This window comes from Zasmidium cellare, assembly GCF_010093935.1.
Source record: "Zasmidium cellare ATCC 36951 unplaced genomic scaffold M409scaffold_2, whole genome shotgun sequence".
Lineage (NCBI taxonomy): Eukaryota > Fungi > Ascomycota > Dothideomycetes > Mycosphaerellales > Mycosphaerellaceae > Zasmidium > Zasmidium cellare.
The window spans coordinates 1,388,197-1,401,806 of NW_022986946.1; the positions used below are offsets into that span (position 1 = coordinate 1,388,197).

Consider the following 13,610-nt stretch of genomic DNA (forward strand, 5'->3'; position numbering starts at 1 on the left):
CGATGCGCCGCAAAAGACTGCAAAGGGATTACCGACTTTCGTCTCTGATGAGAGCTACAATCATCGAGTAGAGATAGAAGAAGAACATCAACAAGTGGAAACCCAGCTTGATGAAAGACTCCTTCTTATGGACGTTGAGCTTGCGGAAGATCTCAGTCGCGTCAAGGAGATGTTGGTTTTCGAAGATCCTGTTGAGTAGTGGTTAGCTGCTGCCTCGACTTTGCGCGATGTTGCGACATCGTAACATGTGCTTACTTCTTTCCGTTCCACGCGATCAGGGGCATATTCAGGAGCAAAGGCAGCCAGTAGCCGTTGATCAAGAACAATATTGTGAGGAATGCGTGGACGCCGGCTTCTGGTACAATGTACATGTTGAGGCGGTTGCAGAGGTCGATGGGGTTGATGTAGTCGCATTCGAGGTCGGAGTACATGATGGTGAAGAAGACCTGCAGGAAGAGATTGACGGCATTGAGAAGGACGGCGAGTAGAAACAACCTGTCGCCTGATATCAGTATCGTCTGGTCTACGAAGCACCGTGTTTCCTCGCTTGTTGCCGTACCACGCCTCGCCCGACATCTTGTATGTACTTCAGCACCCAGCTAGGATGCTATGTGATACTGCAGAGTCGCTTTCTCGTACTGCTCGCAAGCGATCGCCGAGTATTCGTGGATGAGCGAGTATTGTTTTGGTGCGTTCGGAAGGCTTTATCGGTGAAGTCGTTGAGGCGCGAGTGGATAGGTGTCCCGACGAGCGGCCGCGGTAGCTCACTGATTCCAAGATTCGCAGTCGGCTGCCTGGGGGGCGGAAGTGGTGTAGATGAGGTGGGCAGTGAGAGGGGGATGGATGAGGAGGAAAGGGCGGCGTAGGCAGAGCTGGAGCTGGTGAAGCTGGCAGGCTCAATTCTGTTGACCGTCGCCGGCGGGAGAATGACGTGTGGAGCCCGCAACTCTTGGCACCATCGCAACATGCGAATGCTGTCGACTACATGAAAAGACGTAGAAAAGTCTACCATAGACTCAAACGATCTTGATTCAGCTTCTAGACTACACGAGTTCAATGTGAAGTGCCGTTCGTTTTCGCAACGCCATTCGTCTCTGCAGCACCGTTCGTCTCTACCCGCTTTCCATCTGCCATGAACCCTTCTGGCATCGGCACCTTTCCACCAGGCGAATCCTCGGTCCGTGCAGTCAGGATCTCGACGCCAGTCTCAGTCACCAGCAGCGTGTGCTCGAACTGAGCTGTCCTTGAGCCATCCGTCGTCACAGAAGTCCAATCGTCCGGCCACGTCTTGTCCTTGTACGACCCGATAGTGATCATGGGCTCGATAGTGAAGCACATGCCAGGCTTTGCTTCGCCGACGGCCTTGTTCTTCGCGTAGTGAGGGACATTCGGTGCGCAGTGGAAGAGCTGGTTGATGCCGTGTCCACAATACGTCTTGACGACTTGGCAATTCCGTGACTTCGCCACCTTCTCGATCGTGTTGCCATAGTCTCGGAAGAGCGCTCCTGGCTTGACGAGCTTGATGGCTTCATCCAGGCAGCCTCGGGATGCCTCGACGACTCGCACGTTGTCTGGGTTCTGGGCCGCTGACTCGCCAACGTAATAGGTCTCATTCAAGTCTCCATGGAAGCCACCGTGGTAGAGCGTGACGTCGATGTTGAGGATGTCGCCGTCTTGCAACGGTCGATGATCCGGAATACCGTGGCAGATAACTTCGTTTGGACTCGTACAAACCGACTTCGGGAAATGGCAGTAGTTCAGCGGGGATGGATAGGACTTTGATGGCCATTAGTGCGAAATTCCAGAACTCCAGGAAATTCAGTACTTACATCTCGCTCCATGCATGCATCGTGTACAACCTTATCGATATGGTCGGTTGTCACCCCAGGCTTGACTTCACGAGCAGCAATGTCGAGCACCTCACGAGCCAGCCGGCATACTTTTCGCATGCCTTCTTGTTCTTGCTTTGTGAGGACCTTGATCTTGTTGCGACCGACGAAAACCTTTGGAAGAGTTAGACAACATATTCAAGCAGCGTGCATGGTGGACTCGCCTGTTCGCTTTTGGGTATTCCATTATGCGCATAGTCTGGGTGCTTTATCCGGTCTGGCACCGTGCGGCGCGGAGACAATGGGTAGACAGGTCTGAGGCTACCCGTGAAAGGGTAGGCAGGGAAGGGGTTGAAGTGTCCATCTGCGTCTGGTAAGGATACGACGCTAGGTGTCATGATCTTGGAGAGCATACTGTTCTGTGCTTTGTGGAGGACCTTATGTGTACTCTGCAGATTGTCAGCCATGACTCTTTTGCACCGTCACCCCCTGAGCAATCTCATGATCTGTCCAAGTCCCCCGACGGAGCACTAACCTACCCAATTCCTCTTGAAACAATCTTGACTGCAGAAGAAGGCCTCTTTCCCTAGCTTTTGGCATGTTGGGCACTGTAATGCTCCGGCATCGTTCTCGCAGTCGGCACCCTCACACATCCGCTTCTTCTCGACCGTCACCTCTTTCGCTGGGGCCTGGTCCATCTCAGCACTTCTGTAGGCGTCGAGTAGACCAGTTGATCAGGTGGTCGGCTTTGCTGCTGATGGTACTCGATCGCGCGAGGTGTAGGGCTGTATCGTCGGAAAGGGGAGGCGACGTGAATTGGAAAGCAAGGTTTACTGCAGTCTGCTTGGTGTCGGGTGTGCACCAAACTCAAGTCAGTGTACTTTGCAGGGCGTGTGCGAAGATTCCGAAGCAGCTGTGGTTGGATTCTTGCGTGCAGCTCATGGCATGGTCTGCGTATTAATCAGCATTAAGATTAAGAATTCTAGATCTGGTAGTCACGAACTTAAGTGAGTGATGAATGCTTCTTGTTGAACTTGCAATGTTGACTAAACATGGGAAGTAGCGAAGAACAGTTGCGATGTGCACGCACAACTTTCAGGATGATTCTTTGTCTCGTCTGCCATAAGATCAGTGGAATTGATTAGAATTGATTGAACATTAGTTAGACGCGAAAGCGACCCGGAACTAGGATCTCGGATCACCAGCGGAGGCACGCGACAGTGAATGGCGAGGTCGGCCTTAAGGCTTTTGGTTTCTTACAAATTTCTGTTCCATGACACCATCGAGTCCAGACCTTGCTGGGCACAGAGGAGAGTCATATATCTTCTGATCCGGTCTGTTCCCTTGCCTTCCCGCTTGTTTCGTCACTCGCGTTCTCCCTCGCACCTACCACGACGCGGCAAATGAGCTACACGCATTGCTTCACACTTCCCAGCGCTCGCCTTGGCAGAGGATAAACATGACCATCAAGTGCGTTGTGATCGGCGCCGGCCCGGTCGGTGCTCTCGCAGGTCTATATGCCGCACGGCGAGGCTGGGAGGTCGAGATATACGACCTCAGGCCAGGTTTGTTTGCAAGCAGTGGCAATGAAGCTTGGGCATTGACTGACACGGTTCAGATCTGCGAGATGAATCAACAACGCCTCTCAATTTCACCAAATCAATCAATCTTGCCCTATCTGAGCGAGGAGTCAATGCCATTCGTCATTCGGACTCTCCAAAATTGCTGGAAGCCATTCTGGCCGAAACGATACCAATGCACGGCCGAATGATCCATGGCCAGGGCAAAGGCGGCGAGCTCACTGAGTTCGCTCAACAATACGACGTTCATGGTCGTGCTATCCAGGCTGTCGATAGAGGAGACCTGAACGCAAGACTTCTGGACGAGCTGGAGAGTTTGCCCAATGTCAAGCTGCGATTTAACCACAAGCTCACGGGCGCTGACTTTCGTCGGCGTTTGGCCTGGCTCGAACGCAGGGGCACGTCCAGGAGGCAGAGCGATGATGACGGCGCTCGCCTGAGTGGGAGGCCGGGAAGACCTGAGGAGATCGAAATCGACTTCGATCTCATTCTTGGGTGCGACGGAGCCCACAGCTCCGTGAGGTTCCACATAATGAAGTTCGCACGAGTGGACTTTGCGCAAAGCTATATTGACACACTCTGGTGCGAGTTCAATATCCCTCCTGCGGCCGACGACGCCAGCAAGACTCCTTCTGCAAAAGATGGATTCAGGACAAGCCCGAACCATCTGCACATCTGGCCTGGAAGCGACAAGATGTTCATCGCGATTCCCAGCGTCGGCAAGTCCTTCACCTCGACACTTTTCGCACCCGCAGAGGATTTCGCGAGGCTTGAGAAAGACCCGTCCAGTGTTGAGCTGTTCTTCAACAAAAACTTCCCAGGTGCTGTCGATCTGATCGGGCCGGCTGCTATTCAGAGCCAATTCAAAGAGAATCCTCACCTGCCACTCATCAGTATCAAGTGCTCGCCACATGTTTTCGACTCGAGCGGGGTGATTCTAGGAGACGCTGCGCATGCGATGGTTCCATTTTACGGCCAAGGAATGAACGCTGGGTTGGAGGACGTGCGCGTGTTGTTCTCTCACCTCGATGCTCACAATTCCACCAAGGATGGTCGTGCCAAGGCGCTGGCTTCGTACAATCATGAGCGAGTCGCAGACGCCCACACGATCAACAACTTCTCTTTGGACAATTTCTGGGATATGCGAGTCGGGGTCCGCTCCAAAACCGCTCTCTGGCGCAAGAAGATCGAAGAATTTCTTTCCGACAAGCTTCCCAGTACCGGCTTTGCCACGCAGTACAGCAGAGTCAGCTTCAGCAACCAGCGCTATTCTGAGGTCGCAAAGGCTGTGTCGCGACAGAAGAATGTTCTCCTACAAGGCATGTATGGAAGTGCGTTGTTGCCTGTCGCGGGCTGGGCACTTTGGTTTGCTTGGCGATGGCACAAATCACAAAAGGGCATACCGCTGTTGGCTGGGCTTCGTGAACTTACCCAGCGTCTTGGGAGCGCTTTTACCATCGCTACCACTGGAAGATGATAATGGCTCCGCACACAGGACAGCAAAAATCTCCACTCCTCTACCAAAAGTCCCAATGTAAAAAATTCCGAGCAGATAAGTATGACGCTCTTTCAATCTCGTTCCTACGAATCGTCACGGTTCTGTCAAGTCTACTTCGAGTCGACCAGTTCTTTCGTATTCCACATTAAAAATGGGGAAGTGCCTCAGTAACGTGTTTCGCTTTAGATCAAGGAGATCAAAGAAGCAACAGTGTCAAGACCAAGAGATCGAGCTGGCGATAGCTCCTAGGTCACCAACCCCGACAGCCTCTCTTGTCTCTGAGCCAACCTACACTCAAACCCAGGCGGCCGAGCAGAGCTTGGAAGACTGTCTGCCACCTCAGAACGAACGCAGTGTCTGGCAAGACGAGCATGACCGCAGCTGCTTCATCTGTTAGTTACCACCCCTTGATCTGTCGCGATCGATTGTCCCTGACACGTCTGCAGTGGAAGCTCTGATCTTTATCTCTGGCAACGGCACTTTCAACCTCGAGGACAAAAGCATCGCCCTGCGGTACTCAAAGAGCAATGATAAGTGGCGCGCACGGCTGGTCACCATCTTCAATGGAGAGGTCTTTGGCCCCCAGCTCGAAAGCGATATCCCCCGACCAAGCCAAAGAGAAGCTTTCCTGGATCTCAAAGATGAAGTTCGCAACAGGTTCAAGAGGCTTATAAACACCTACCTTCCAGAAGCCGATCCGAGCGATTTGGTGCAGCGCTTGGAACTTCTCAGGGGTGAACGAAGGCGCGAGGATAATATTTTCCAGAAAGTCAAGCCCTCACGCACTTCGACTCTGCCATCACCATCACCACCAGCAGCAGTATTGACTTCTAAATGGGACAGGCTGGTGAAGACGTTTCGTGGCAACACCAAGCCGCTTGGTGCGGGTCGAGTCAAATGTCTCGAGGCTGCAACCCCCTCAGTTTCCGACGCGTCGTTGCCATCACCCACGACTGCCGGAAACGTGATCGGAGAATATCAAAGCAAGCCTAGTCTGAAGGCACTGTCGAAGCGACCTGTCAGGGACCACGGCCCTTCCTCAAAGACGGCGACAAACCAAGATTTGAGCGCAGAGCAGCAACAGCAGATGATCCGAGCACGCAGCACGCAGTATTGTCAAGATCTTCTAAAGGAGAAGGCCCGCATATGGCAGAACATGCTCTCGGAGTGTAAAGAAGGAACGTGTACCCATCAGGAACCCCCCGAGGAGATCCTTTACGAGACTATCCAGCGAAGGCAACAGTGCATCGCACTAAGCATGAACAATTATGATGCAGGTTGGTTGCTATCACTCCCTATAAGCCATATATATTATTGGAGGAGATTTCCGGACATCAAACCGCCACGAGAACCATACCAGTTGGCACCAACCCCGCTGATACCCAAGAAGGATTCGATTCCGCGACGTCCTAACACACGGCTGCCGTCGCCTCGACGTCGACGTCGACCTTGTAGGGTGCATACCGAAATGAGTGGGCTGATGTCGGTTCCGGATCAGGGGCTTAGCCCGCAAAGCCAGACGTTTTATCAGACGACGCCGCAGCCCGTCAACATGGGCGGACAGATCTTCCCCTCACCAGTCCAGGGCAACATGGGCGGGAGGACGCCGTTTCACGACTCTACCTATGACCCGCAGGCTGGCAGGAACCGAGCGTTCCAAAAAGCCACGCCACAGCCTGTCATGACGCAGGAACGTACCTTCGCCCCTGAGCCTCCACCAGTTCAGACTCACATGAGCAGCCGGACGTCGTTCCCGGACCTTGGTGGTGACCTGTACGAGGACATTAGCCCAATGACCAAGCCCGAGAGGCCACGATCTGTAGCCGTGAAGCAAAAGACCTGTTCACCTCAGCGTGTTATAAAGAGGGTATCGTTTCCGGACCTTGAAGATGACCCGCAAGTGGGCAGTAGTAAAACTTTCCAGCGAGAGAAGCCACAGTCCGCCGTGGATGGACAAGAATTTTCACCTGAGCTCCCCAAAGTCCAGAAATATGTGGGGAAGACGGTATCGTTCCCCGATCTTGACAGCGAGTCGCAACGGACGTCTGAATCAGAGGAGCCACAGTCCACCGCCAAGAAGGGACAGGAATCTTCACCTAAGCCCCCTAGAATCGACAAACCTGTGGTTAAGAGGGTTTCGATTCAGGATTCTGACTGTGAGTCGCAGTCGGGTAGCCGGACGTCCCAATCGGGGAGTTCACAGTCCGCCAGAGAACATCTTTCAGAAGAACGATCGCCGCCCAGCAAGAAGTTACTAGAGCCTACTGAGGGAGAACTGACCCTTTTTCCTGATCTAGAGGACGACGAGCCAGAGGTGGAGAGTGGTACCGCATCAAAGCGGCAGACCATCGACAACAAAACTCCTTCAAAACCCGACTTGCCCGAGATCCCGCAAGTGGAAAGCAAGAGCAAGAGTGACGTCGGCCCAAACGTGGAGAGAAGCGAAGCATTACGTCTGAGTAGGAGGCGCTATAAATGTCGTTCCAAGCCCAACTTGTCTCGGAATCAGCAGGCGGAAAGCAGCAGCAAGGAGGCCATTGATCCCCAGGTGGAGAGCAGCAAAGCGGCAGCTCAACGGGCTGCCGATGTCAGTACTCCTCCCAGTCCCGTCCTATCGCAGCTTCTGCAGGCACGCAGCAGTAGGGGCGCTGTAGGGCAAGGACCGACACCTCACTGCGGCACGAACACAAACAAACCTTCTTGCCTTAAGCTTTCCAAGGCACCAATGGTTGAAGAGAACGTACAGCGACCACAGACGACTCGCCAGGCTAGCATAGCCTCACGCTCGCATCCCCTCCCTCAGGATCACATGGCGGCAGACGTCCCATGGATAAAGCAGCCGCAGATGGTTCATCAGCCCAGTATGACGAGCCTCCCTCAAGACTCGGTAATGGGAGGTTTCGAGATGGCCCAACAATTGCATCGGGAATTCCTACACCAACAACAAATGCATCACTTTCAGCAACAGCAGTATTTTTTCAAGCAGTCCCAGCACTTGGCATCCACGCAGCCACAGATGGAGTACCCTCAACAACCGCAGACACAATACATGCAACAACCACAGTCGCAGTACATGCAACAACCGCAGTCGCAGTACGTTGCACAGCCACGGCCATACATCCAGCCCCAGCAGCAACAATACATCGAGCCCCAGCAGCAGCACCAGGACCAACCCCAACTCCAGGGATACACCCGACAACCCGGGCAAGGCTACTACGAACCAGTACACTACTACATCAAAGAAGCCCGAAAACCCGGCATGCTGATCCAACCCCCCAACATGGCACACACCCCTTCCCACCAAGTGCCACCAAAACGCCGCCCCCTCCCAGGAGACCGCGACTGGGTCCGATCTTTACGACCTGCCAAATCGTTCAACGAGGAGGCTTTACGGTATCGCGAGGCGCAGAATTGGGCGAGCCATTATGATAAGCTGAATCAGATGTTCGATTCGAAGTACTATACTGCTGGGGATTTGGGGAAGATTCGGACGGCATTTCGGCCGAGTTGGTATTAGGCCAGGAATGCTTGGAGAGAGAAATATGTTCAGGATCTTACAGGAAAGGAAATGTAGGAAGATAGATATAGATTGTATAAACGCCAGTTAATGATATTCACAATCTTGAAGGTCCCCTCTTCCAGTTTTTGGGGAGTCCCCCTTTTAGCTACCCCTTACGATCATCACATTAATGAACGAAAATCTCCAGACTAACCTCATTATTCCACCCAGCATCCTCCCCACTCTCCCTCCACGCCCTCTCGACATCAATCTCCAACACACGCCCATCCACCTCATTCTTCCCCACCGTGCCCGCAGGGATCGGATTCCCGAAAATCATCACCATCAGATCCTCTACTTTCCTGCCCGGTAGATCCGAAATCCACAATCCGAGCACGCCGAGTGCTTTCACGATCGTCCAGATCCTCAGGCGCCCGTTGTCTTCGACGTACATGTCGCAGCCTGTGACGGCGGCGCTGCCGGTCATTTTGCCGAGGAGACCCATGTTGGCGATTTGGAGTTTCTTCTCCCGTACTGTGAAGGTTCGCAAGGCGTACGCGGTGACGATATCCCAGCCATATGTTTCGAGCTCCAGCCCGACCATGGCGTGCGGCTGGCCTCTGCTGATGGGCGGGGAGACTTCACCCGATGTAAAGGAACCGACGACGTATTCGCCTGTCTCGGTGCCGGGGAAGTCGTCGAGGTGGATGAACTCATTTAGGTGTTGACCGGAGACGTTGAAGATGCCTAGGATGCCCGAACCCGTCTCGGCGTAGCCGACGTAGGTGCCGATCTTGAGCATGGCGAGCGCTTTGTTGCTGTTGTAGGGGTCGATGGCTTTGCCTATCATGTCGGGGCGTAGGATGACGGTCTTGCCGCGTGGAGTCTGGGCGGTCATTTGTCGGATGAGCTTCACGTCGTGCTGGCCTGGGACGTCGGTGAAGTAGATGGGTCCGCCGCTCACGGCACGAGCGGCTGCGTGGAAGGAGCCCCATTCGTGGGAGGTTTGGAACATGTCCCAATCCGGCAGAGCGTTGAGGTGTTGCGTTAGGAGACTGTTGTGTGCGTTGCAGAAGATGTGCCATGGATGAGACGCAGCCACTTCGGGGAAGAAGTCGTCGGAGTTGCGAAGCAGAAGACGGGGCTTGTCCGTTGGAAGCTGGCTGTGGAAGATTAGTTGCGGGCTTTGTGACATGCATGAGATGGCTCTGGCACTGAGGTGGCGGAGATGAGCGACGGTCCAGGCATCTTGATACACGGTCGTGAGAGCTCTTCGGTCAGGCGCGTGCTGCAAGAGATCGAGGAAGCACTGGGCGTCTGTTTTGACAGAATCGATACCAGATTCAGAGAGGAATTTGTAGAAGTCGTTGTACATTCGTGACGCATCTTCAGCCGCGACGACGGTAAATGTTCCTCCTGCCACGCCAGCTTCCTTTTCCACCTCGATCGTCTTGTAGTTCTTGGCGATCCATCCGTTGGGCTCTATACCGCCCCAGTATCCGAGAAGAGCGTGCCAGACACCAATGTGATTGATGTTCGGATGACGCTTGCGAATCTCAGATGTTGTAGCCTTCATTCCATCAGGAAAGCCATCCTTGTTGGCCTCGAAATCCAACCAGCCTCGGACAAATTGTGTGTCTCCCTTGGCCAGCGATTGCCAGTTGTCGTCGATGATGAGATTAGTGACGATGATGTTCTCTTTCGAAAGCGAGTCGAGTGCGTCGAGGATCTTCTGGGAGGTGAGATTTTGACCCAGGCCGTTCCAGGTGCAGTATGTGAGTCCATCATACCATTCCTCCAGGTTGTCAGTGACGAACCCATGGAAATGTGGGATAGCTTTACATACCTCAAGCCATTCAGGTTTGACCTCGCTCCATCGCTTGGTCACCTCATCGTCGGTAGAGCTGACGTCGTATGAGCGGACAACCTTACGTGCATGGTAGAACACAGCGGCGTTGGCAATCTCGAAGGTCTGCGCCACTGCTACCAACACTCTCGCTGTGCCGACTTCTGTACGGTCGTTGCGGCCTTTGATGATGACGTTCCCATGTCTGTCGTTGAAGAACGTCGTTATGATATCGTCAATGCCACTGATGCCAAGTACCACGACATGCAAGCCATCTGTTCGTAAGAAAGACAAGAGAACACCATCTTTGTCCAAGTCGAGCTGGCCTTTGCCTTGCCTGGGAGCTAGCCACGGCACCCATAGTCTGACAAGACTAAACCATCTCGAGCTATGATTAGGTAGGCCCAGCTGATGATGCTGCCAGCCAGACTCTGTGTCTTTCGCAGGTCCGACAGGGGCCGTCAAAGAGTACAGGTAGGTGCCCTCAGTGTCTGGCCTCTCACTTTGGACTTGAATATCTGGACTGATCTCACTGAACCAGTGCTTGAGATCGTATGAAGAGTGCTTCGCGAAGTCGGCACTTTGGTAGTGCAGCTCGCCGTCATCCACGCCGGTTGTGTCCTTGATCCATCTCCAGCCATGGTCGGTATCAACCAAAAACTTCACCGTAAAGGACATGACTTGACCATGCTTGGGGAGGCCAGGCAGCTCGGCTGTGAACCATCTTCGTGAGATGGATCGATCCTGTGGTCTGTTGAGGAGCAGGACATCTTTGCCTTCTGCAGTCGGCTTCAACGACAGCTCAGCCCAATCGTGATGGCCACCATGATTGTGCCAGATGCAGACCTGAGGCTCGTCTTCCTCCACGCGACTAGGAGCGTTGGTCTCCAACAACACAGAGAAGCGGACGCTGTCTTGGTGGCGGCAAATGGTAGTGGCCTGGCCCAATGATGGGGAGCAAGTTACTTTGAAATACATGTCGTCTGCAGCCTTGTCCGTAGGGTAGAAGGCAGGCTTCGGCTCCAATGGTTCTTGTTCAGTGGGGACACCGATCATCTGCGACAGAGGAGGCTCCGGATAAACTCTTTGGCCGGTCACAGTATCACAATCTGGGGAGCATGAGAAGTGGTAGACGCTGGAGCTCAACCGTCTGGCTTACATCCAAAGGAGATCTGTTTCTGCTTGACTCGTTTGAGAACCATATTTGAGGAAGTGGCAAGGTATAGATTTGGGGGGCAAGAGAGCTGAACGTGCCGCCGGTGAATCGGGGAAGGGCAGTGGTTGGATGAATAGGGAAGTCGATGGACAGTAACAGTACATTCACTCACCGTTGCCTCGAGATCACAGTCTCCGCTCCCGTGCAGTGTTGAACGTCATCCTGGCTGCAAGGTACCTTGAGAGCTCGAGGAGGATGCATGCTCGTCGTCGGCAAGCTCCACCACAAACGCCGACCTCACTTCATCACTCCGCCACTGCGCAATAAACTACCATGCACCGATGGTGATGCTCGACACGCTTTGCGCCCTGCCGCTGTCGGCAGACTTGTTCGCGCAAGCTGTTCATCCCACTGAGCCGTTGGTCACGGTCGGTCTGAGCAGCGGCCATGTCCAGACGCTGAGACTGCCGCCCGTGGACGACGACGATGAAGAGAAGGAAATCACAAAATTGCCGGGCAGGAGAGGCAGCAATGGCACCGACATGGTGGATACGGCCTGGCGCACCAAGAGACACAAAGGAAGCTGCAGGTGTCTGGCATACAGCGTCGACGGGAGGCAGCTCTATTCCGCTGGCACCGACGGCATTGTCAAGGCCGCGGACAGCGCGACGGGAACCGTGACTGGAAAGGTCGCCATTCCCCTCGACCCATCCAACTCGAGAGATCGCATTGACGGCCCGACAGTCGTCCATGCGCTGAGCCCACAGACCCTTCTACTCTCGACCGACTCTGGCGCATTGCACCTCTACGATTTGCGCGATCCGGCCCCAAGTCTCCCTGTCGACCAATCCAAGACCGCATTCATCACCACGAAACCTTCGCAGACCTACTATCCTCACGCCGACTACATCTCCTCCCTCTGTCCCATCCCTGCGTCCGCCGCATCAACTTCTGGTTATTCGAAGCAGTGGCTTACCACGGGCAGCACAACTCTAGCTCTGACTGACTTACGACGCGGAGTCCTCGCCAAGAGCGAAGATCAGGAAGAGCTGCTGCTATCATGCCTGTACGTGACGGGGCTCGCCGCTAAGAAGAGCAGTGGAAGCACGGGCGAGAAGGCTGTTGTAGGAGGTGGAGATGGAGTCATCACATTGTGGGAAAAGGGCCAGTGGGACGATCAGGATGAACGAATCGTCGTCAGCAGGGAGAAGGAGACGCTCGATTGCATGGCATACATCCCAGACGGTATCGGCGGCTTTGGAAAGAAGATTGCTGTTGGAATGGGTGACGGTCGAGTGCGCTTCGTGAAGCTAGGCGCAAACAAAGTTATTGGCGAGGTCTTACATGACGAAGTGGAGGGAGTGGTGGAGCTCGGCTTCGATGTTGGTGGAAGAATGATATCTGGCGGTGGACAGATCGTCAAAGTCTGGAGGGAAAGCATACAGGGAGAGGATGATGAGGATGAAGAGGAAGACGATGATGAAGTTGCTGGGGCTGTCGGCAAGCGTCCTGCTGCGGACAGTGACGACGATAGCGACGAGGATGAGGACGCCGACGACAGCAGCGACGATGAGAAGTCCCGCAAGCGCCGCAAGAAGAGAAAGCGAGGCAAAGGCCCTGCGACTTCCAGCAGCTTCAGCTTCGCTGGCCTTGATTGATAAAATTTTCACGGAAAAGTTCTGGATGTCAGCCTGCGTTGTATTGCGAGAAGATACCCTACCAAAAGTTCATCGGGCGTTTCACGCTGTACCCAAGACAAATGAAAATCTTTGCAACGACACACAAAACAGTCCCTACTATGGAGAAGATACGTCTGAAAGTGAGATGGTTTGATTGTTTTTTGTGATCCAAATTTCCCTCTACTGATACAGCCAGCTCACTCATTTCAACAGTACAGAACGCGACAAAATTACCTACCTATTCGACCCGACCGTGAGCGATGTTCATCCGATGGTCCTGCCACCGCCTAGATGTTCAAATCATGTCAATCATCCCAAACTCACCTATGCAGCAGCCTCGTCAGCCTGCTCCTGAAGTCGCAACTCCCGAGCCCACAGATAGCGCTCGTAAATCGGACCGATCTCAGGAAACCGAATGAGACCCTCATCACCAGCTTGGTCATACCAATCCATGATGCATGGATGAAGCAGAGCAACCACATTCATGTCGTACGCCCGACGCTCGAGGTCTGGCTCGAAGTGG

The 13,610-nt window shown here is 53.9% G+C and overlaps 6 protein-coding genes across 6 annotated transcripts; 3 read left to right on the plus strand and 3 right to left on the minus strand.

The window, feature by feature from the left end:
* Window positions 1-28: 28 nt before the first annotated feature.
* Window positions 29-576, minus strand: M409DRAFT_62753 (uncharacterized protein; the record flags this gene model as incomplete). Its single annotated transcript, XM_033815301.1, has 3 exons — window positions 29-188; window positions 256-495; window positions 560-576. The coding sequence occupies 3 exons, from the start codon at window positions 574-576 to the stop codon at window positions 29-31; spliced, it is 417 nt and encodes a 138-aa protein (XP_033674050.1).
* Window positions 577-1,053: 477 nt separating this feature from the next.
* Window positions 1,054-2,527, minus strand: M409DRAFT_62754 (uncharacterized protein; the record flags this gene model as incomplete). The annotated part of the gene is made up of 4 exons (XM_033815302.1): window positions 1,054-1,776; window positions 1,830-2,003; window positions 2,054-2,278; window positions 2,369-2,527. 4 exons carry the CDS (start codon window positions 2,525-2,527, stop codon window positions 1,054-1,056), a joined length of 1,281 nt encoding a protein of 426 aa, XP_033674051.1.
* A 761-nt stretch (window positions 2,528-3,288) lies between these two features.
* M409DRAFT_62755 (uncharacterized protein) lies at window positions 3,289-4,886 on the plus strand (the record flags this gene model as incomplete). Its single annotated transcript, XM_033815303.1, has 2 exons — window positions 3,289-3,394; window positions 3,448-4,886. 2 exons carry the CDS (start codon window positions 3,289-3,291, stop codon window positions 4,884-4,886), a joined length of 1,545 nt encoding a protein of 514 aa, XP_033674052.1.
* Window positions 4,887-5,058: 172 nt separating this feature from the next.
* Window positions 5,059-8,424, plus strand: M409DRAFT_49646 (uncharacterized protein; the record flags this gene model as incomplete). Its single annotated transcript, XM_033811295.1, has 2 exons — window positions 5,059-5,299; window positions 5,354-8,424. 2 exons carry the CDS (start codon window positions 5,059-5,061, stop codon window positions 8,422-8,424), a joined length of 3,312 nt encoding a protein of 1,103 aa, XP_033674053.1.
* Window positions 8,425-8,593: 169 nt separating this feature from the next.
* On the minus strand, window positions 8,594-11,308 carry M409DRAFT_49647 (glycoside hydrolase family 36 protein; the record flags this gene model as incomplete). The annotated part of the gene is made up of 1 exon (XM_033811296.1): window positions 8,594-11,308. One exon carries the CDS (start codon window positions 11,306-11,308, stop codon window positions 8,594-8,596), a length of 2,715 nt encoding a protein of 904 aa, XP_033674054.1.
* Window positions 11,309-11,755: 447 nt separating this feature from the next.
* Window positions 11,756-13,066, plus strand: M409DRAFT_62757 (uncharacterized protein; the record flags this gene model as incomplete). The annotated part of the gene is made up of 1 exon (XM_033815304.1): window positions 11,756-13,066. One exon carries the CDS (start codon window positions 11,756-11,758, stop codon window positions 13,064-13,066), a length of 1,311 nt encoding a protein of 436 aa, XP_033674055.1.
* Between the last annotated feature and the right edge of the window lie 544 nt (window positions 13,067-13,610).